Source organism: Melospiza melodia, chromosome 25, assembly GCF_035770615.1.
Source record: "Melospiza melodia melodia isolate bMelMel2 chromosome 25, bMelMel2.pri, whole genome shotgun sequence".
Lineage (NCBI taxonomy): Eukaryota > Metazoa > Chordata > Aves > Passeriformes > Passerellidae > Melospiza > Melospiza melodia.
The window spans coordinates 9,297,248-9,318,947 of record NC_086218.1 but is presented as its reverse complement, the minus strand read 5'-3'; the positions used below and the strand labels follow the sequence as shown (position 1 = coordinate 9,318,947).

The following is a 21,700-nucleotide window of genomic DNA, read 5'->3' as shown; positions in this document are numbered from 1 at the left end:
AGGAGCATCCCACGGGTGATGGGGCTGAAAGCAGCGTGTGGGGTGAGGGCGGAGGAGCTGCCCTGCCCTGTCCCTGCTGGGGACACTGTGCTGTCCCCCCGCAATGTCGCTATCTGTGCCCGGGCGCTTCCTCCGCACAGCCCCGGGGGCTGACGCGTTTCCTCCGCAGGGATGGGGCTGGGGAAGGGCGAGGCAGGGACAGGGACAGGGACAGGGGCAGCTTTGGGGTCACCCGCGGGGTGTCGCGGCGCTGTGCCGCTCCCCACCCGCTGTCCCTGCGCCCTCCCGTGTCCCCCAACGCCATGGGCACCGTCCCCTCGCACAGCGCCCGGTAGGGGACAGTGGGACGGTGCCACCCACCCCGGGTGTCCCGGTGGGGACGGTGGCACTCACTCACCTGGCAGGGCCGCGGTGGCAGCAGGGGCAGGGGCAGGGGCAGGGCTGGCCTGCGCGGGATGGCGCAGCGCGGCCGTCGGAAGCGGAGGGAGGGCTGGAGCTGCTCTCAGGAAGTTTGGACGCGGAGTCAACTACGGAAAAGGGAAAAAAATAAAAAAAAAAAAAAATCCCCTTAATTTTTTTTTCTTTTTTTTTTTCTTTTTTTTTTTTTTTTGGCAGAGCAGCAGCGCCGGGAGTGCTCTCACAGAGCGCTGCATGGGGAGGGGTCTGTGGGGACGTCCTGGTGCAGCCCCTCAGGGTGTCCCCTTCCCCAGGGCCTGACCCGGGCTGTGCCCCAGGGCTGGGGCAAGCGAAGGGACCCCCTGAGCAAGGGGCAGCTGCTCTGTGGTGAGGGCATGTGGGCACCAGGGTGTCCTCTGGCTTCAGGGCAGCGGCTGCTGGCAGCAGGGCAGAGCCTGGGGCTGGTGCCCAACACCCTGGGCACAGCACCCCTGCACCCCTACAACCTGGGCACAGCACACCTGCACCCCAATAACCCAGGGACAGCATCCCTGCACCCCAATAACCCAGGGACAGCATCCCTGCATCCCAGGGACAGCATCCCTGCACCCCAACACCCCGGGGAGAGCATCCCTGCATCCCAGAATGTCATCCCTGCATCCCAGAGCATCATCCCTGCATCCCAGGGTCTCATGGTCCCTGCATCCCAACATCCCAGGATATCATTCCTTCATCCCAGGACATCATCTCTGCACCCCAACACCCTGGGCACATCATCCCTACATCCCAGGGACACATAATCCCTGTATCCCAGGATATTATTCCTGCATCCCAACATCCCAGGACTTCATCCCTGAATCATTTCTGCATCCCAATGTCCTGGGCACATCATCCCAGCATCCCAGGACTTCATCCCTGCATCCCAGGACATCATTCCTGCATCCCAATGTCCTGGGCACATCATCCCAGGACATCATCCCTGCATCCCAGCATCTCTGGCACAGCATCCCTCCCTCCCAGGCACACATCATCCCTGCACCCCAATATCCCAAGGACACATCATGCCTGCATCCCATAATCCCTGCACGGCATCCCTGCATCCCAGGGACGCATCATCCCTGTATCCCCAAATCTCAGGTGCACATCTCCCCCTCCCATTCCAGGCACGGTGTCCCCTCATCCTGGGCACGGTGTCCCCCCATCCCGGGCACAGTGTGCCCCCATCCCGGGCACGGTGTCCCCCCATCCCGGGCACAGTGTCCCCCCATCCCGGGCACAGTGTCCCCCCCATCCCAGGCACAGTGTCCCCCCATCCCGGGCACACAGCATCTCCACATTTGAGGATCCCAGAGCTGCAGGCATGAGTCACCCCTTCACCCCAGACACCCCAGGATCCCAGGCCATGTGTTCCCCTGCATCCCAGGGTCCCTGAGCACACATCACCCCATACCCTGGGATCACCCCCACACGTTACCCCCATATCCTGGGATCACCCCCACATTACCCCCATATCCTGGGATCCCAGGCCATGTGTTCCCCTGCATCCCAGGATCTCTGAGCACACACCACCCCATATCCTGGGATCACCCCCACACGTTACCCCCGTATCCTGGGATCACCCCCACACATCACCCCCATATCCTGGGATCACCCCCACACATCACCCCCATATCCTGGGATCACCCACACATGTTACCCCCATATCCTGGGATCCCTGGCCTGTGTTCCCCTGCATCCCAGGATCTCTGAGCACACATCACCCCCATATCCTGGGATCACCCCCATACCCTGGGATCAGCCCTACACATCACCCCCATATCCTGGGATCCCAGGCCATGGGTTCCCCTGCATCCCAGGATCTCTGAGCACACACCACCCCATATCCTGGGATCACCCCCACATCACCCCCTTATCCTGGGATCACCCCCATATCCTGGGATCCCTGGCCTGTGTTCCTCTGCATCCCAGCATCTCTGAGCACACATCACCCCCATATCCTGGGATCACCCCCACATTACCCCCAAATCCTGGGATCCCTGGCCTTTGTTCCCCTGCATCCCAAGATCTCTGAGCACACACCACCCCATACCCTGGGATCACCTCCACACATCACCCCCATATCCTGGGATCACCCCCACACATCACCCCCATATCCTGGGATCACCCCCACACATCACCCCATACCCTGGGATCACCCCCACATTATCCCCATATCCTGGGATCACCCCCACACATCACCCCCATATCCTGGGATCCCTGGCCTGTGTTCCCCTGTGTCCCAGGGTCCCTGACACACACCACCCCATATCCTTGGATCACCCCCACACATCACCCCCATATCCTGGGATCACCCCCACATTACCCCCATATCCTGGGATCACCCCCACACACCACCCCCATATCCTGGGATCACCTCCACACACCACCCCATATCCTGGGATCACCCCCACACACCACCCCCATATCCTGGGATCACCTCCACACACCACCCCATATCCTGGGATCACCCCCACACGTTACCCCCATATCCTGGGATCACCCCCACACATCACCCCATATCCTGGGATCCCTGGCCCGTGTTCCCCTGCATCCCAGGATCTCTGAGCACACATCACCCCCATATCCTGGGATCACCCCCGTATCCTGGGATCACCCCCACACATTACCCCCATATCCTGGGATCCCTGATCTGTGTTCCCCTGCATCCCAAGATCTCTGAGCACACACCACCCCATATCCTGGGATCACCCCCACACATCACCCCATATCCTGGGATCACCCCCATATCCTGGGATCACCCCCACACCCCCTGATGGATTCTCACCTCTTCACCCCAAATTCCCCAATTAAATCCCGAATTCCCGACCCCCTCCCCTCATGCCCAGATCCCCGTGTCCTCCCCCCGAGCCCGGGACCCCCAGCTCAGCCGCCCCCCACCCCCAGCACAACATTAGCCGCTCCCGAGGCGCCCTTAATTGCTCTGCTCGTTACAGGAACAGCTCTAATCACTCCCAACGATTTTCACATCCCAGCGAGACCCCGCTGCCCGCCCCCTCCTCGCCCGGGGGGTCTCCATTAGGATGGAGCCCACCCGCAGCTGGGGCTCCCCCAAAACGGCGCTTCCCGGAGCGGGGATGGGAATGGGGAGCGTGGGGGGCTGCGGGGCCCTGGAATGGGAGAGGATATCGGAGATGGGACGGGCTGGGGACATCCGGAGCTGAGGATCTGCCGGGGAAGTGACCCCTCCTTCCAAGGCTTTTTAAGGCGTCCCCAGGGCGAGGGGTGGGGGGAAAATATTGCTCGGGGACATTCCAGGGGCACTTCAGTGCTCAGATGCCTTTGCAGCCCCCCCGGGACCCCCAGAGGAGGAGAGGAGCGAGACCCCCGAGGGCACTTTGGTGTGGTTGGGGCTGTGCAGAGCCCATGGCTCCCAGGGCTGGGGTCCAGCTGCATCCTCAGCTCCCCCGAACCCGTCACTCATCCTCTTAGAGCAGAACTGGGGTGCCCCCAGGAGGTTTTGGGGACCCTCTGAAGGGCAAACCCAATCCTGCCATGCTCAGAGCTGGTGGCACCAGGGCACGGCAGGGTGGCACAGGCACGGCAGGATGCGAGTGGTGATACAGAACGAAGCAGAATCAGACAGGAGGGGACCCCAAACCCATCACTGAGCCTCTTAGGGTTCCCTCAGGAGCTTTTGGGGACCCTCTGAAGGGCAAACCCAACCCTGCCGTGCTCAGAGCTGGTGGCACCAGGGCGCAGGAGGGTGGCACAGGCAGGGCAGGATGTGAGTGGTGATACAGAATGGGGCAGGAGGGGACCCCAAACCCATCACTGAGCCTTTTGGGGTGCCCTCAGGAGCTTTTGGGGACCCTCTGAAGGGCAAACCCAACCCTGCCATGCTCAAAGCTGGTGGCACCAGGGCACAGGAGGGTGGCACAGCAGGGCAGGATGTGAATGGCGATACAGAACAAAGCAGAATGGGGCAGGAGGGGACCCCAAACCCATCACTGAGCCTTTTGGGGTCCCCTCAGGAGCTTTTGGGATGGAGTGGGACCCTCTGAAGGGCAAACCCAACCCTGCCATGCTCAGAGCTGGCGGCACCAGGGCATGGGAGGGTGGCACAGGCACTGCAGGATGTGAATGACGATACAGAATGAAGCAGAAGCAGACAGGAGGGGACCCCAAGCACATCTCTGAGCCTTTTGGGGTGCCCTCAGGAGCTTTTGGGGACATTCTAAAGCACAAACCCAACCCTGCCATGCTCAGAGCTGGTGGCACCAGGGCACGGCAGGGTGGCACAGGCAGGGCAGGATGAGAGTGGTGATACAGAACAAAGCAGAATGGGGTAGGAAGGGACCCCAAACACTGCACTGAGCCTTTTGGGGTGCCCTCAGGAGCTTTTGGGGACCCTCTGAAGGGCAAACCCAACCCTGCCATGCTCAGAGCTGGTGGCACCAGGGCACGGCAGGGTGGCACAGGCACTGCAGGATGTGAACGGTGATACAGAACGAAGCAGGATCGGGCCCGGGGAGCCCCAGCCCCGCCGAAACGGGGCGAGCAGGGCCAGGCCCCGGTGCCGCTGGGGCGGCAGCCCCGCCAGGGAGCGGAGCCGTTAATTACCTCATTGCCAGAGTCCATTACCGCTCCCCCCGGAGCGCTGAAATGGAGAAACTTGGGCAGCAGGGAGGGGCTGGGGGGATCAAATCGATGGCGGGGTGAACCCTTAACCCTTCCCTGCCCGCGCTAAGGGGGAAACTGAGGCACGGCCACGCCCACGGGGGAGATTGAGGCATTGCCATGGAGGAATCTGAGGAGCACGAACAGGGGTGCCCACCCTGCTTGGAGAGGGGGTGTCACCACCACACGAGGTCCTGTTGGGGCATTGCTCTGCGGCAATCTGCAGCGCGGGGCTGGAAAAGCTCAAGGTTGTAATCTAGTTCCTTGCTCAAATTAGATAAGAGGGAGGGAAAAAGGGCCATAAATCAGCGTGGGCAGCGATTAGAGACCCCAAGGAAGCCGTGGGGGGCTCTGCCAGCAGGGCTGAGCTCCAGCAGAGCCAGAGCTGCCCGGGCCAGCTCCCCATTTCCCGGGGCAAAGATTTGGAGCAAAGGATTTGGAGAAAAGATGCAGGAGAACCAGAGGGGGCCTGACCTGGGCTGAATTAAAGGCTGGCATCTCCCATTTCCCCCAGCTGTCATCGTGCCACACCAGCGCTGGGCACAGCCTGGTGCCATGCCAGCCCCAAACCCCACCACAGCCCCCCCCTGACAGCTCCCAAATCGCGCCGTGCCTCAGTTTCCCCCCGCGGCCTCGCCTCCCTCGCGCTTATCTCGGGTCACGGGGGGTAACAAAGGAGCTGCCAGGGCCCTGCCCGCGCTGCCTAATGATCCAGATGGAATCAATTCAGCTCCATTATGGTCAAATCCAGGTCTCAGCCATTACCAAGGCGGCTGCAGAGCCTGAGGGGGGGGTGATGGAGTGGGTGCTGCAGGGCGTGCGATAACCCCTGGTTCCGAGGAGGGGACACGGACAAAATGGGATGTCACACTTTTGGGGGGATGGGTTCGTGCGGCCGAGTCCCATCCTCCACCTGCAGAGCCCTTGGCAAGGAGGCTCCCCGGGCCAGGGTGTGGCACAAAATCCCTGGATTCTGCCCAAAATTATCCTCGTGGCACAGCCCCAAACCGTCCCTGTGTGTGCTGGGCATGGGGGCACCAAACACAGCGCCCCGGGCATGTGTGAGCCTTGATGCACACCCTGAGAGGATCCCTGGCACAGCATCTCCTCTCCCCCAGCCAGGACAGCTTCCCTGATGTGAAAATCCCCCTTTTTGCCCCCCAAAATGCCACCCCGGAGAACACAGGGGGAGTGCAGGGGTGACACAGTTTATTAGTGACTGCTTTTGCTGCAGAGCAGGTGGGCACAGGGCAATCCCAACGCCCCTGGGGTAGAACTGAGCCCCTCCAGCTCCTCCCCGTGCTGGGATCTCCCAGCTCTGCCCACCCTGAGCCAAGAGGCTCCATCCTGGCACTGCGGGAGTGCCAAGGAGCCACACAGGGGTGCCACAGCCCTCCAGGGGTGCCACAGCCCTCCAGCCCCCCTTTCCTGCGAGCGAGCTGGCATTTTGCACTACAAATAAGATTTCAGGCTTCTCCCCCTCCTCAGGGCATCAGTCCAGGGCTGTGAGGGGCAAAGCCACGCCCCGGGCAGCAGGGCAGGCAGGGGGACAGCAGGGAGCAGAGGGTGCCAGGGGGTGCCCGCTCAGCCCAGGATGTCCAGGTACACGGGGGGCGTCTTGACGAGGGCCTGGAGGCGGCTGTGGATCTCCTTGATGGGCTGGCGCTGCTGGGGCTCGCGGTGCCAGCAGCTCTGCATGATGCCATAGACCTCGGAGGGGCACGTGCGGGGCCGCTCCAGCTGCCGGCCCTGCGTGATGCACTCGATGGCCTGCGGGGACAGGGGGGGAGATGGGAGCCCCTGCTCGGGGTACCCCTTGGGGGGGCTGTCACCATCCTCCCTGCCCCAATCTGGGGCTGTCACCATCCTCCCTGCCCTGCTCTGGGGCTGTCACCATCCTCATTGCCCTGCTCTGGGGCTGTCACCATCCTCATTGCCTGCTCTGGGGCTGTGACCATCCTCCTTGCCCTGCTCTGGGGCTGTTATCATCCTCCTTCTCCCACTCTGGTACCCTCAGGGGTCTGTCACCATCCTCCCTGCCCCACTCTGGGTACCCCCAGGAGCTGTTACCCTCCTCCTTGCCCCACTTTGGGGGTGTCACCATCCTCTTTGCCCCATTCTGGGTACCCCCAGGGGGCTGTTACCATCCCATCCTCCCTGCCCCACTCTGAGTAGCCCCCTTGCCCTGCTCTGGGCACCTCTGGGGGGCTCTTCCCATCCTCCTTGCCCCGCTCTGGTACCCCCAGGGGCTGTTCCCATCCTCCTTGCCTGCTCTGGGGGCTCTCACCATCCTCCTTGCCCTGCTCTGGGTACCCCCAGGGGCTGTTACCATCCTCCCTGCCTGGTCTGGGGGTGTCACGATCCTCCTTGCCCCACCCTGGGTACCCCAGGAGCTGTTCCCACCCTCCTTGCCCCCCAGCTCGCTCACCTCAGTGTTGGACAGCTGGTACCAGGGCTGCTTGCCGTAGGTGAAGATCTCCCAGAGCACCACGCCGAAGCTCCAGATGTCGCTCTCGGTGGTGAATTTGCGGTACAGGATGCTCTCGGGAGGCATCCAGCGGATGGGCAGCATGGTCCTGCCCCCCACCTGCCCACAGCAGGGCTGTCAGCACGGCAGGGACCCTCCAGCTTCCCTTCCCTCACCCCTCAATCCCCAGGTTTGATGTCAGGAAGAAATTTGTCACTCCGAGGGCGGCGATGCCCCGAGAAGCTGCGGCTGCCCCATCCCTGGAGATACTCAAGGTCAGGATTTGGAGGCAGCAACCCGTTCCTTTGGAAAGCACCCCTGCCAGGTTGAGCTGGATGCCTTCCAAGCATCCTTTCCAACCCATCCCGTGGTTAAATATGGATGTGAGGAGAAGGGCTGGGAGGAAACAGCCACGAGGGAAACCGAGCGTGGCCTCCCAAGCCAAGCCAGAGCAGAGGGGAGGCGGGAGCAGCTCACCCGGTAATAGTCGGTGCTGTAGATGTCCCGGGACATGCCGAAATCCCCGATTTTCACCACCAGCTCGTGGCCCACCAGGCAGTTGCGGGTGGCCAGGTCGCGGTGCACGAAGTGGAGGGAGGCCAGGTACACCATGCCCGAGGCGATCTGCGTGGCGATGTGCAGCATGTGCCCCAGCGCCAGCGGGCCCCGCGGCTGCCCCGGGCCCTGCTCCAGGATCTTGGCATCGGGGCCGTGGGATCTGTGGGGCAGAGAGGCTGATTGGGGCGTGGGGAGAGAGCACAGCTTCTCAAATTTCCAAAAAATTCCCATTTTTCCAAAAAAAATCCCATTTTTCCTGGGAAGGCAGAGAGCCCCATGGCTGCCCCATGCCCTGCTCCAGGATCTTGGCATCGGGGCCGTGGGATCTGTGGGGCAGAGAGGCTGATTGGGGCGTGGGGAGAGAGCACAGCTTCTCAAATTTCCAAGAAATTCCCATTTTTCCAAAAAATTCCCATTTTTCCTGGGAAGGCAGAGAGCCCCATGGCTGCCCCATGCCCTGCTCCAGGATATTGGCATCGGGGCCATGGGATCTGTGGGGCACAGGGGCTGATTGGAGTGTGGGATGGGTGGGAGAGAGCACAGCTTCTCAAATATCAAAAAAATACCCATTTTTACAAAAAAAATCCCATTTTTACAAAAAAATTCCCATTTTTCCAGGGAAGGCAGCAAGCCCTGCTCCAGGATCTTGGCATCGGGGCCGTGGGACCTGTGGGGCACAGGGGCTGATTGGAGTGTGGGGAGAGAGCTCAACTTCTCAAATTTCCAAAAAAATTCCCATTTTTCCAAAAAAATTCCCATTTTTCCTGGGAAGGCAGAGAGCCCCATGGCTGCCCCATGCCCTGCTCCAGGATCTTGGCATCGGGGCCGTGGGATCTGTGGGGCAGAGAGGCTGATTGGGGCGTGGGGAGAGAGCTCAACTTCTCAATTTTCCAAAATATTCCCATTTTTCCAAAAAAATTCCCATTTTTCCAAAAAAATTCCCATTTTTCCTGGGAAGGCAGAGACCCCCACGGCTGCCCCATGCCCTGCTCCAGGATCTTGGCATCGGGGCCATGGGATCTGTGGGGCAGAGGGGCTGATTGGGGCGTGGGGAGAGAGCACAGCTTCTCAAATTTCCAAGAAATTCACATTTTCTTTAAAAAATTCCCATTTTTCCTGGGAAGGCAGAGAGCCCCATGGCTGCCCCATGCCCTGCTCCAGGATCTTGGCATCGGGGCCGTGGGATCTGTGGGGCAGAGAGGCTGACTGGGGCGTGGGGAGAGAGCACAGCTTCCCAAATTTCCAAGAAATTCCCATTTTTCCAAAAAAATTCCCATTTTTCCTGGGAAGGCAGAGAGCCCCATGGCTGCCCCATGCCCTGCTCCAGGATCTTGGCATCGGGGCCGTGGGATCTGTGGGGCAGAGAGGCTGACTGGGGCGTGGGGAGAGAGCACAGCTTCTCAAATTTCCAAGAAATTCCCATTTTTCCAAAAAAATTCCCATTTTTCCATGGAAGGCAGCAAGCCCTGCTCCAGGATCTTGGCATCGGGGCCGTGGGACCTGTGGGGCAGAGAGGCTGACTGGGGCATGGCGAGAGAGCTCAACTTCTCAATTTTCCAAGAAATTCCCATTTTTCCAAAAAAATTCCCATTTTTCCAAAAAAATTCCCATTTTTCCTGGGAAGGCAGAGAGCCCCACGGCTGCCCCATGCTCTGCTCCAGGATATTGGCATTGGGGCCGTGGGATCTGTGGGGCACAGGGGCTGATTGGAGTGTGGGATGGGTGGGAGAGAGCACAGCTTCTCAAATATCAAAAAAATACCCATTTTTACAAAAAAATTCCCATTTTTCCAAAAAAATTCCCATTTTTCCATGGAAGGCAGCAAGCCCTGCTCCAGGATCTTGGCATCGGGGCCGTGGGACCTGTGGGGCAGAGAGGCTGACTGGGGCATGGGGAGAGAGCTCAACTTCTCAATTTTCCAAGAAATTCCCATTTTTCCAAAAAAATTCCCATTTTTCCTGGGAAGGCAGAGAGCCCCACGGCTGCCCCATGCCCTGCTCCAGGATATTGGCATTGGGGCCATGGGATCTGTGGGGCACAGGGGCTGATTGGAGTGTGGGATGGGTGGGAGAGAGCACAGCTTCTCAAATATCAAAAAAATACCCATTTTTACAAAAAAAATTCCCATTTTTCCAAAAAAAATCCCATTTTTCCATGGAAGGCAGCAAGCCCTGCTCCAGGATCTTGGCATCAGGGCCATGGGACCTGTGGGGCACAGGGGCTGATTGGAGTGTGGGGAGAGAGCACAGCTTCTCAATTTTCCAAGAAATTCCCATTTTTCCAAAAAAATTCCTGTTTTTCCTAGAAGGGCCGTGAGAAGCACAGAATCACCGGGTTGGAAGAGGCCTTCAAGATCATCGGCCCCAACACCTCAACTAAACCCTAGCACCCAGTGCCACCATCCAGGCTATAAATAAAAATAAAAATAAATATATAAAAATATATAGAAAAAAATATATATTTATATATATTTTATATTTATTTTTATATATTTTATATATCTGTGGCCACAGATTTGGTTATTAGACATGGGTGAAAGTTGGTTTGAGTGATTAGTCAACCACTCAAAGCTGTGTCTGACTGTCTGGAGATAGTATAGTAGAGAAATGTATAAAAATAAATATATAAAAATAAATATATAAAATATATAAAAATATTTATATATATTTTATATCTATTTTTATATATTTTATATATCTGTGGCCACAGATTTGGTTATTAGACATGGGTGAAAGTTGAGTGATTAGCCAGTCACTCAAAGCTGTGTCTGACTGTCTGGAGATAGTATAGTAGAGAAATGTATAAAAATAAATATAGAAAAATATATAGAAAAAATATATATTTATATATATTTTATATCTATTTTTATATATTTTATATATCTGTGGCCACAGATTTGGTTATTAGACATGGGTGAAAGTTGTTTTGAGTGATTAGTCAATCACTCAAAGCTGTGTCTGACTGTCTGGAGACAGTAATGGATTTTTCTTTAGTATAGTAGAGAAATATATGAAAATAAAAATATATAAATATATAGAAAATATATAGAAAATATATAGAAAAATATATATTTTAATATATACAAATATATCTATCATATCAAAATATATAAAATATTGAAATATATAAAATATAAAAATATAGGAATATATTTCTATATAGAAATATATAGAAATACACAGAAATTTCTTTTTTCTTTTTAATATGTAATTTAGTAGGGATTAGTGTAAAACAGCCTAATAAAGCAATTGTGCACACACGCAGGGAGGGAACACACACAAGGAGGGCGCACACAGCTGTGCATGCACAGGGGAGGGCACACGCGTGTGCACATGCACAGGGGAGGGCACATACACACACATGTGCACACACAGGGGAGGGCACACGTGTGTGCACACACTCAGGGAGGGCACACGTACCTGTACACACTCAGGGAGGGAACACATGCATGTGCACACACACGGGGAGGGCACACGTGTGCACACACAGGGGAGGGCACACGTGTGTGCACACACACAGGGAGGGCACACCTGTGCACACACACACAGGGAGGGCACACGTACCTGTACACACTCAGGGAGGGAACACATGCATGTGCACACACACAGGGAGGGCACACACACCTGTGCACACACACAGGGAGGGCACACACACGTGTGCACACACACGGGGAGGACACGCACACCTGTGCACACACATGGGAAGGACACACACACCTGTGCACACACTCAGGGAGGGCACACACACCTGTGCACACACTCAGGGAGGGCACACACACCTGTGCACGCACACAGGGAAGGGGTACACGTGTGTGCACAGACACAGGGAGGGCACACCTGTGCACACACACGTGGGGAGGGCACACACACCTGTGCACACACACGTGGGGAGGGCAGTCACACCTGTGCGCACACATGGGAAGGACACACACCTGTGCACACACAGGGAGGATGCACACACAGGGAGGGCACTCAGACCCGTGCACACACACAGGGAGGACACACACACCTGTGCACACACAGGGAGGGCACTCACACCTGTGCACACACACAGGGCAGGGCATTCACACCTATGCACACACGGGGATGACACACGCACAGAGGAGGGCACGCACACCTGTGCACACACGGGGAGGGCACACACGAGTGTCCACACACGCGGGCCCTGAAGAAGACAGAATGCCAGGGTGGAAGGCAGCGGGTTGGGGTGCAAGGTTGTGTCTCAGGGCACACGGCAGCGTGCCAGGGCGCACGGGCAGGGTGTGAAAGCAGCCCCGTGCGTGCAGCGGGGCGTGCAAGCCCAGCCCTCGGTGCCTTTGATGCCGAGCGCTGCTGACAGCCCGGCCGGGGCGGCCGTGGCCGGGGGCTGGGGGAGCTCTGCTCGGCAGAACCATTAATGCCAACTCCCATAACAATAATCATAAAAGCCACGTCTCAGAGCTCCTCGCGCGGCCACTAAAGCGATGCCTCTGGCAGCCCCCCCCCGTCTAGCAGCAATACCTGGGGGGGCAATCGAAAAGTCTCTGCTTATTCCAGCTGATGGCCAATCTCTCTCTATTTAAGCCTCTCAGACAGCTAATCTAATCAATATTGCAAGGAGGGCTGCATTAGCAGGGAGCAGGCTGGCTGCGCTGATGGCGAGGCAGATGGGGGGCTCCTGTCCCCCCACCCTGTCCCACCTGAGGAAGCGGTTGAGGTCGCCGTGCTTCATGTACTCGAAGACCATGATGAGGGGCTCGCCCTCGGTGCACACGCCGTAGAACTTGACGATGTGCTCGTGCTGCAGCACCGTCAGCAGCTCGGCCTCGCGCTGGAAATCCAGGCGGGCGCTCTCCGTCACCTCCTTCAGCGCCTGTGGGGATCACGGCATCGGTGACACCCACGCCGGGGACCCCCCTCACCCCATCATCGCGCCCCCCACCTCACCTTGACGGCCACCAGCATCTTCTCCTGCTCCGGGAGGAGGTTGTAGCACTCGGCCAAGAAAACCTTCCCGAAGGCGCCCTCGCCCAGCTCCCACTTGAGCACGATGTCCCTCCTCTGTACGTGGTGCACGCCTGGGGGGACCCCCACCCGTCAGTGCCCCCCAGCCCGGCTGTGAGCATTGAGGGGTGCTCGGGGAGCACAGCGCCCAGCCCAAGCCTTACAGGCGTTGCAGAAATACTGGGGGTTCTCGATGAAGTTGCTCTTGAGCCCCTCCAGCTTGCTCTCAGCCGACGAGAGGGGGCTGCTGCCCAGGTTCATGAAGTGCAGGGACATGGCCAGGTCATCCTCTCGGGCCAGCACGGCCGAGCCTTGTGGGGACAAGGACAAGGCCCATCAGGGGGTCCCCCAGCTCTCCTCCTCCCTCCCCCCAGCCTGTGCAGGCAGTGCCAGGCTCTGCCGAGCATCCCCCTGCTCGCCGGGCCCCCGGGGGCCAGGCAGCCCGATCAAAACCATTTAGAGGCTGAATCCATTCCAGGAGTGAATTAGCAGCTGCTGCCCGCGCTCCCGGGGGAGCCAGCACCTCTCCACGGGTGTCCCCCCCCACCCACAGCCCCTCTTCCCACACCCGTGACCCGAGGCAGGTGCCACAGGGACGTGGGGACGGGGCTGTCCCCGTGTCACAGCCCCAGTACCGAGTCGCCAGGCTGGGGGCACTCACGGTTAATGCCGAACTTGGAGCGGCGCCCGCACTTGTTGAGCAGGATGAGCATGACAGAGAGGGAGAGGCAGGCGAACACGGCCAGGGCCACGGCCACCGAGACCTGCTGGCAGCGAGGACACATCAGGCCAGGTCCCACCAGGTCCCACCAGGTCCCTTTTGTCACCGTGTGGCACGGGGAGCAAACTGTGAGATGGTGACAGGCCCCAGGAGGTGCCGCAGGGGAAACTGAGGCACTGAGAGTCTGTCCTTCATCCCCATTGTATAACCCACAGACCCTGAGTGCTGGTTTGGCCACTGAGACCTGCTGGTAGCAAGGACAGAGATCAGGAGCAGATCCCACCAGGTCCCTTTTGTCAGCCCATGGGATGGGGAACAAACTGTGAGATGGTGACAATCCCCAGGGGAAACTGAGGCACTGAGAGTCTGTCCTTCATCCCCGTTGTATAACCCACATCCCCTGAGTGTTGGCTTGGCTGTCCCCAGTGGATTTGTGCCACCCTCTTGCAGGTGTCCTGGTCCCCCCATGCCACGCTGCAGAGCATCTCCTCACCCCAAACGTGTGCTCATCTGTTGTCTCCACAGGCCCCTCCAGCGAGCTGTTCCTGGTGCCTGGGGCAGGGAGAAGGTGTAGGGTGAGTGTGGGGTCCTCATCCCCCCCCAAAAAATGGCCCTGGAAAGGACCTGGACACCCCAAGATGGGCGGGATGCCCAGTTTAGGGGAGCTGGGGCAGCAATCCTGGCCACTCACCCCGTGGGGACAGAGACACTGGAGCAGCCCGAAGGGAGAGAAAGGAGAAACGCTCGTTATCCCTCGGGTGGGAGCAGCCCATCCTTGGGGGAAACTGAGGCACACCAGTGTCGACAACAGGCAGGGCCGAGCACAACCCATCCTGCCCACCAGGTGTGACACGGCTCCTCGGTAGGACGGGGGGACACCCCATGCAAGCCCTGGCACTGGCACCTACCCGGGATGGGCTCCTCGGGGCTGAAGCTGAAGGGGTTGTCCATGAAGCGCACCTGGACGCTGCGGGAGGCCCAGCCCAGGGCGTTCTCCACCACCAGGGTGTAGTTGCCGTTGTTGACGTGCGTGGGACGGTTGAGCTGGAGGCAGCCGTGGAGCACGGTGGAGTTGTGCTCGTACTCCATGATGAGGGTGTGGATGTAGGGCCCTTCCTTCAGGGCGCTGCTGTTGAAGAGCCAGCGGATGTCGGGGACGGGGTTGCCATCCACGGAGAAGGGGATGCACCAGAAATGCCGGGGGATGGCGGTGTCCAGCAGCAGGATCACGGGGGGAACTGGGACACACAAGGGCTGGGTGGGTTCCTGAGGGCAGACCCCCACCCAGCCCCCAGCCCCCCAGCCCCTTCTGGGCTCCTCACAGGTGACGTTCAGCACCACGCTGTCCTCCGCCAGCCCCGCCGCGTTCTCTGCCCGGCACAGCAGCTCCTTGCGGTTGAGGTGAGAGGAGACGTTGCTGATCTCCAGGACGATCTCCCAGTCCGAGAGCTGCAGGGAACACCTGGGGTGTTGGTTGGAGCAGATGCCACCTCCCAACCCTGACCAGCTCCTGACCAGCATCCCCCCCGTGCCCTTCCCACCAGTGAGAGGAGGCTGGGGGGCCGAGCTTGCCTTGGTGACAGCGAGCAGCTCGGGTCCCACCTCGGTCACCACCCACTCTGCGGTGGCCGCTGGGCTGGCACTGATGTGGCAGGTGAGGTTGACGCTGTCCCCTTGGCTCAGCGCCACCTCGGGGGGCTCGATGTGGACGCTCGGGGGGTCTGCAGGGACAGGAGGGTGAGCCACGAGTGTCCCTGCGTGCCCAGGCTCAGGACAGGGGACAAAGGCATGGCCAGGCACGTACCACAGGCGCGGAAAGCCTGGCTGCCCAGGACCACGGGCACGCTGCCCTCCCAGCAGAGCAGGGACTGGTTGCCCAGCTCGGCCCGGCTGCTGTTGTGCCACAGCTGCAGCCAGCGGAGCCCACAGGAGCAGTTGAAGGGATTTCCCACCACGATGCTGAGATGGAGCAGGGAAGAGAGCTCAAAAGGATTCCAGGCCCCGCACGTTCGTGTGTGTCCCAGCCAAGGCTGCGCTTGGGCGCTCCCAGCCTCCAGCTTTGTGTCACACGTGTCCCACGTGCCACCCTGTCCCCACGCCCGTGGATGTGAGAGCCACCATCTCACCGAGCACCTCACTGCACCCCCAGCTCTGCGTGTGTCACTGGAGGGGCACATCCCCGATGGGAGATGCTCCACACCCACCTCCCCCTTCTCTCTCATCACTCACAGCTCCTGCAGGGGCAGATGCCAGAAGGTTTTCCAGGAAAGGCTTTGCAGAGCATTGGAGGAGAGATTCCTGTTGGGACAGCCTCCATCAGCCACCCCTTCCCATCCAACCGAGGTGGCACGGCGCAGCCCCGGGGCTGTCACACCGTGACCAAGCAAAACCAGCTCTGCCAGGCGTGCCACCAGCCCTCAGGACCCCAGAACAGGGTGCCCATCCGTTTTTGGGGTACCCCACCCTCCCTGGTGCAGCACAGAGCTGCCGGGGGGCAGCAGCTGCCTGCTCTCCTGCCCAGATCGATGTTTTCCCACTCAGCAGCAGTGGGGAAACCGATGTGCCCGGGGGCGGTGATGGGACACCATCGATCCTGCCTGGGCACGGGGACACGGGGACACGGGGACAGGCCACCCTGCAGCGGGCACAGCCCCCGGGGCACCGACAGGGGCACGGTGTGGAGGGAGGGGACGGGGAAGGGCAAGGGGAGACTCACACGTGGCTCAGCTTGGGGGTGTCCAGGAAGGCGTCGGCGGAGATGTGCTGCAGCCCCGACCTGGAGATGGTGCTGGAAGGAGGGGAGGGTGAGCACCTGGGAGAATCTCTGCTCTGGGGATCCTCCCCCTCCACCGGCCCTTCCCTCTTGCCATTTCCCAGTGCAGGGATCCCACAGCGGGGTATTCACAGGTTCTCCATTCTTGGAGCATCCCCTGCGAATTCTGGCAGTGGGATGGAGCTCTGGGGATCCCCCACTCTGTCCCACTCATTTCCCCATGCAGGGACCCCATCCCCGGGGTGCTCACGGGTTCTTTGCTCTGGGAATGTCCCCTGTGACTCCTGGCAGTGGGATTGAGCTCTGGGGATCCTCCCATCCACCACAGCCCTTCTCTCTTCCCATTTCCCCCGGGGTGCTCACAGGTTCTGCATTCTTGGAGCATCCCCTGTGAATTCTGGCAGTGGGATGGAGCTCTGGGGATGCCCCATTCCATCCCACTCATTTCCCCGTGCAGGGACCCCATCCCCAGGGTGCTCACAGGTTCTCTGCTCTGGGAGCATCCCTGTGACTCCTTGCAGTGGGATGGAGCTCTGGACATCCCCCCATCCACCACAGCCCTTCTCTCCTCTCATTTCCCTGTGCAGGGACCCCATCCCCGGGGTGCTCACAGGTTCTTTGCTCTGGGAATGTCCCCTGTGACTCCTTGCAGTGGGATGGAGCTCTGGGGATGCCCCATTCCATCCCACTCATTTCTCCATGCAGGGACCCCATCCCCGGGGTGCTCACACTCTGGGAGCATCCCCTGCGACTCCTGGCAGTGGGATTGAGCTCTGGGGATCCCCCCATCCACCACAGCCCTTCTCTCTTCCCATTTCCCCCGGGGTGCTCACAGGTTCTGCATTCTTGGAGCATCCCCTGCGAATTCTGGCAATGGGATGGAGCTCTGGGGATCCTCCTGTCCACCCCACTCATTTCCCTGTGCAGGGACCCCATCCCCGGGGTTCTCACAGGTTCTTTGCTCTGGGAATGTCCCCTGTGACTCCTGGCAGTGGGATTGAGCTCTGGGGATCCCTCCATCCACCACAGCCCTTCTCTCTTCCCATTTCCCCAGGGGTGCTCACAGGTTCTCCATTCTTGGAGCATCCCTGTGACTCCTGGCAGTGGGATGGAGCTCTGGGGATCCCCCACTCTGTCCCACTCATTTCCCCATGCAGGGACCCCACCCCGAGGTGCTCACAGGTTCCTGAGGTCCCGCAGGGTCCTGGTGTCAGCTCGGCTCAGGCTCCTGAGCGCCGGCTGGTTCTCAATGACGCTGGAAGGCAAAGGAGGGGGCTCAGCGTGGCAGCCCACGACCCCCTCATGCCCTAAAGAGCGAGGTGAGAGCTCTCCCATTTCCCCAGGCTGTGCCCACAGCCGGGAATGGGGACGAGGATGGAGCTGAGCCGCCCCACCGTGCCTCAGTTTCCCCTGGGATGAGCTGGGAAGAAGGGGGGGTGGCAGTGGGTGATCCCGATGGTGCTGAGCCCCCGGTCAGTGTGAACTGTGCGGGCTCAGGGCTCAGCCACCACCTGGAGCCCGCACAGAATGATTTTGCTGGGTCTCAGTCCCCTAATCCTTTGGGTCCCCATGGTGTCCTGCACTGTGACAGGGACACTGCTGTCACTGTCCCCCCACCCTTTTCTCCAGGCAGGAGATGAAGAAAAGCCCCTCTGGGAGCAGGTGCAGGGTGTTTCCCTGCCCCACCCCGCCCCTGTGAACCCCAAACCACAGGGCTGGCGAATTGGGGGTTCAGATCCACACCGAGGGGGTTTTGGTGCCCTTAACCTTGGTGAGGATGGGATGAGAGCAGCTGGGATGCCTGGGGGTCTCTCGAGGACCACCATCCCCACCAGCAGCCACGCCACCCCACCCCGCGAGCCAGCGAACAAAGAGCTGGCAGCGCCTGTGGCGCAGCACGTGGGGAAACTGAGGCACGGAGACGCCGCAGCCAGGCCCCAGCAATGCGGCACAGGCAGGGCTCTGGCCTGGGGGGAACCCCAGCAATTGGGGCACCTTGGTGTCCTGCAGCACCCTCCTGTCTCTGCTGGCTCCAGCCCTTGCTCCCCACCACACACCCTGCAGCAGGGGAAGGAGTGGGAGCAGAGTAGATTCCCCAAAGCAGCAAATTTGGGGTGTGCCCCCCCCAGCGTGCCCACCCATAACCCCCAGGGCACAGCAACAGCTCCAACAGGATGGGGGCAAGCGGCTCCCCACAGCCCTGCCCTGCCCAGCACAGTGTGGGTGCACCCTCAGCGTGTTGGCATCACCACAGAAGGGGGTGAAGAGCTGCCCCCAGCCCCTCATGTGCTCCCTGGGGGGGATGCTGTACCCCCCCCCCACCCCATTTTGCAGCCCTCAGTTCCTCCCAGCAAGCAGCTGCTGTCCCCACAGCGATCCCAGCCCATCCAGGGATCGCAGCCCATCCAGCCATCCCTGCTCCTGCCCCGGAGCAAATCACCTCCATCATCCCCATCACCACCCGGGCCACCAGCTCTGCTGCCCCCAGCCACAACCACCACCATCCCCATGGCTCCCAGCCCCTCTGCCTGCTCCCCAAAATCCGTCACTCCCAAATCTGTCACCTCCATCGCTCCCAGCCCCATCACCTCCATCACTCCCATCCCCATCCCCATCACCTCCATCACTCCCAGCCCCATCATCTTCATCACTCCCAGCCCCATCACCTCCATCCCTCCCAGCCCCATCATCTCCATCACTCCCAAATCTGTCACCTCCATCGCTCCCAGCCCCGTCACCTCCATTGCTCCCAGCCCCATCATCTCCATCCCTCCCATCCCCATCCCCATCAGCTCCATCCCTCCCAGCCCCATCAGCTCCATCACTCCCAGCCCTGACACCTCCATCCCTCCCAGCCCTGACACCTCCATCCCTCCCAGCCCCATCAGCTCCATCCCTCCCAGCCCCATCAGCTCCATCCCTCCCAGCCCCATCAGCTCCATCAGCCCCATCAGTTCCATCCCTCCCAGCCCCATCATCTCCATCCCTCCCAGCCCCATCATCTCCATCACTCCCATCCCCATCACCTCCATCCCTCCCAGCCCCATCAGCTCCGTCCCTCCCAGCCCCATCACCTCCATCCCTCCCAGCCCCATCACCTCCATCCCTCCCATCCCCATCACCTCCATCCCTCCCAGCCCCATCAGCTCCGTCCCCGAGCTCTGTCACCACCAACTCCATCGCTGCTTCAGCATCATCACCGCATCCCTCACCCTCGTCACCCCCAGTTCCTCTGCCTGCTCCCCGAGCTCTGTCACCCCCAGCCCCAGCCCGGTCACCCCCAGCTCCTCCGCCTGTTCCCCGAGCTGTGTCACCCCCAGATCGGTCCCTCCCAGCCCCACCGCGCCGTCCCATCGCTGTGCCCGCTGTCTGAGCTCCATCCCCCGACCCCCGGCCCCACTCACACGTCGGTGAAGCCGCCGCTTCCCAGCAGCGGGGCCAGGCTGCTGACGGTGTCGGGCTCCCGGCACAGCAATATCCCGGCCCCGGGGCAGCGGCAGGGCCGGGGGCAGGCACCGGCAGCGCCCGGGGCTGCCGGGGACAGCGGCAGGAGCAGCGCGGCCAGGCAGAGCCAGGCGGGCAGCGGCGGCATCGCGGGGCCGGTGCCGGTGCTGGCTCCGGTGCCGGTGCTGCCCGTCCTGGCTCCCGGTGCCGGTTCTGGTGCCGGTGCTGCCCGTCCTGGCTCCCGGTGCCGGTTCTGGTGCCGGTGCTGCCCGTCCTGGCTCCCGGTGCCGGTTCTGGTCCCGGTGCTGCCGGTGCCGCCCTCCCTCGCACTTGCCCGGCAGCCCGAGCACGGGGCCGTGCGGGGCTTTAAAAGCAACAACACGGACCGGCCTCCCGGGAGGGGCCGGCACCGGCACCGCCCCCGGCCCGGCCCGAGACACCCCCGGCCGTGATTCACCGGCACCGGGAAGGCTCCGAGCCGGGAGAGGGGGATTCCTCACACTGGCACCGACCATGGAGCCCGTCTGTGCCCTGCCCGTTCCCTGTCCGTGCCATGCCCGTGCCCTGCTCATTCCCTGCCCGTTCCCTGTCTGTGCCCTGCCTGTGCCCAGCCCATGCCCTGCCGCCACCCTCGCTGCTCACTGGCACCCTACACCGGCACGCCCAGCCCCACCAAGCGGATCCATCTCTCCAAACCCCCAAAATTCCCACCAAACCCCCAAAATTCCCGTTTACACACACCACACACCACACCCGCTCCAGGACCTGGCTCAGGGCGGGCCGCAGCACAAAGGACAGAGCTTATCACCATCCCGAGGGCCACCTACTGTCCCCCGAGCTGTCACAGCCCCCAGATCTCCAGGCGTGGTGGCTTTGCCTGGATCAAGCTCTCCCCAGCACCTCGGAAGTGCAGAGATGCTGGAGGTGGGGACACGCTTGGTGGCACAGCGGCCCTGTCCCCAACTGTCCCCTCCGACCAGGACGCGCCTCATCCTCCTCCCCGAGGTGGGACAGGGCAGGACACGGTTCCCCATCCCCACCCGATCTTGTTTTGTCCCCGATCTCGCTGGGAAGCCCGTCGGGGGGGTGGCTCATCCCAGCGCTGAGTCCCGCACATTCTCAGCCCCGCACCTTTCCCCCACAAGGCTCATCCCCATCAGAGGCACCCAGGGGACCCCGATTCCTTTGGGGTCACCTCCCGTGGGGCCTCACTGGGCACCTCAGCACCCCCCTCCCCGGCGGAGCTGTTGCCACATCCTCCTAAATTCCACTGCTTTGACGTTTTTCTCTAGAAACGCCCCCGGTTTGGGCACCGCAGGGCAAAGCCACAGGACGCAGATAGGGCTGGGGGGGGGGTTGGGGAGTGGGAAGCCCCTTGTGCCGCCCCCCTGCGACCCCCCCCAAGGCAGGCACTGCTGCAGCTGAGCTTCATCCCCTTTATTCGAGCGCCCATTGGGCAGTGATGCCCCTGCCGTGGGCCGGCGTGGCTTCTGGGAAGAGACATCAGGGCAACCCCAGGCTTGTCTGAGTGCCGTGACTCAGTTTCCCCACCCGGGAAAGGCGTGGGGATCACTGGGGTTGCTGACCTGGGGAGCAGATTGATGGGGGACCCCAAATATCAAACCCTGCTACCCATTCCCTTACCCACATTATCCCAAACGTCCCCCCCCCAAAAAAAGGAA

The 21,700-nt window shown here is 60.7% G+C and overlaps 1 protein-coding gene across 1 annotated transcript; it reads right to left on the bottom strand.

Annotated features, from left to right (window-relative positions):
- Positions 1-6,496: 6,496 nt before the first annotated feature.
- NTRK1 (neurotrophic receptor tyrosine kinase 1) lies at positions 6,497-20,166 on the bottom strand. The gene is made up of 17 exons (XM_063176270.1): positions 19,979-20,166; positions 17,755-17,829; positions 16,518-16,589; positions 16,031-16,099; positions 15,606-15,760; positions 15,374-15,522; positions 15,124-15,250; positions 14,710-15,039; positions 14,493-14,510; positions 14,295-14,353; positions 13,742-13,844; positions 13,245-13,391; positions 13,024-13,154; positions 12,777-12,949; positions 8,018-8,258; positions 7,502-7,660; positions 6,497-6,843 (listed from the first exon to the last, which is right to left on the bottom strand). Exons 1-17 carry the CDS (start codon positions 20,164-20,166, stop codon positions 6,658-6,660), a joined length of 2,382 nt encoding a protein of 793 aa, XP_063032340.1. The 3' UTR covers positions 6,497-6,657.
- Positions 20,167-21,700: the final 1,534 nt, after the last annotated feature.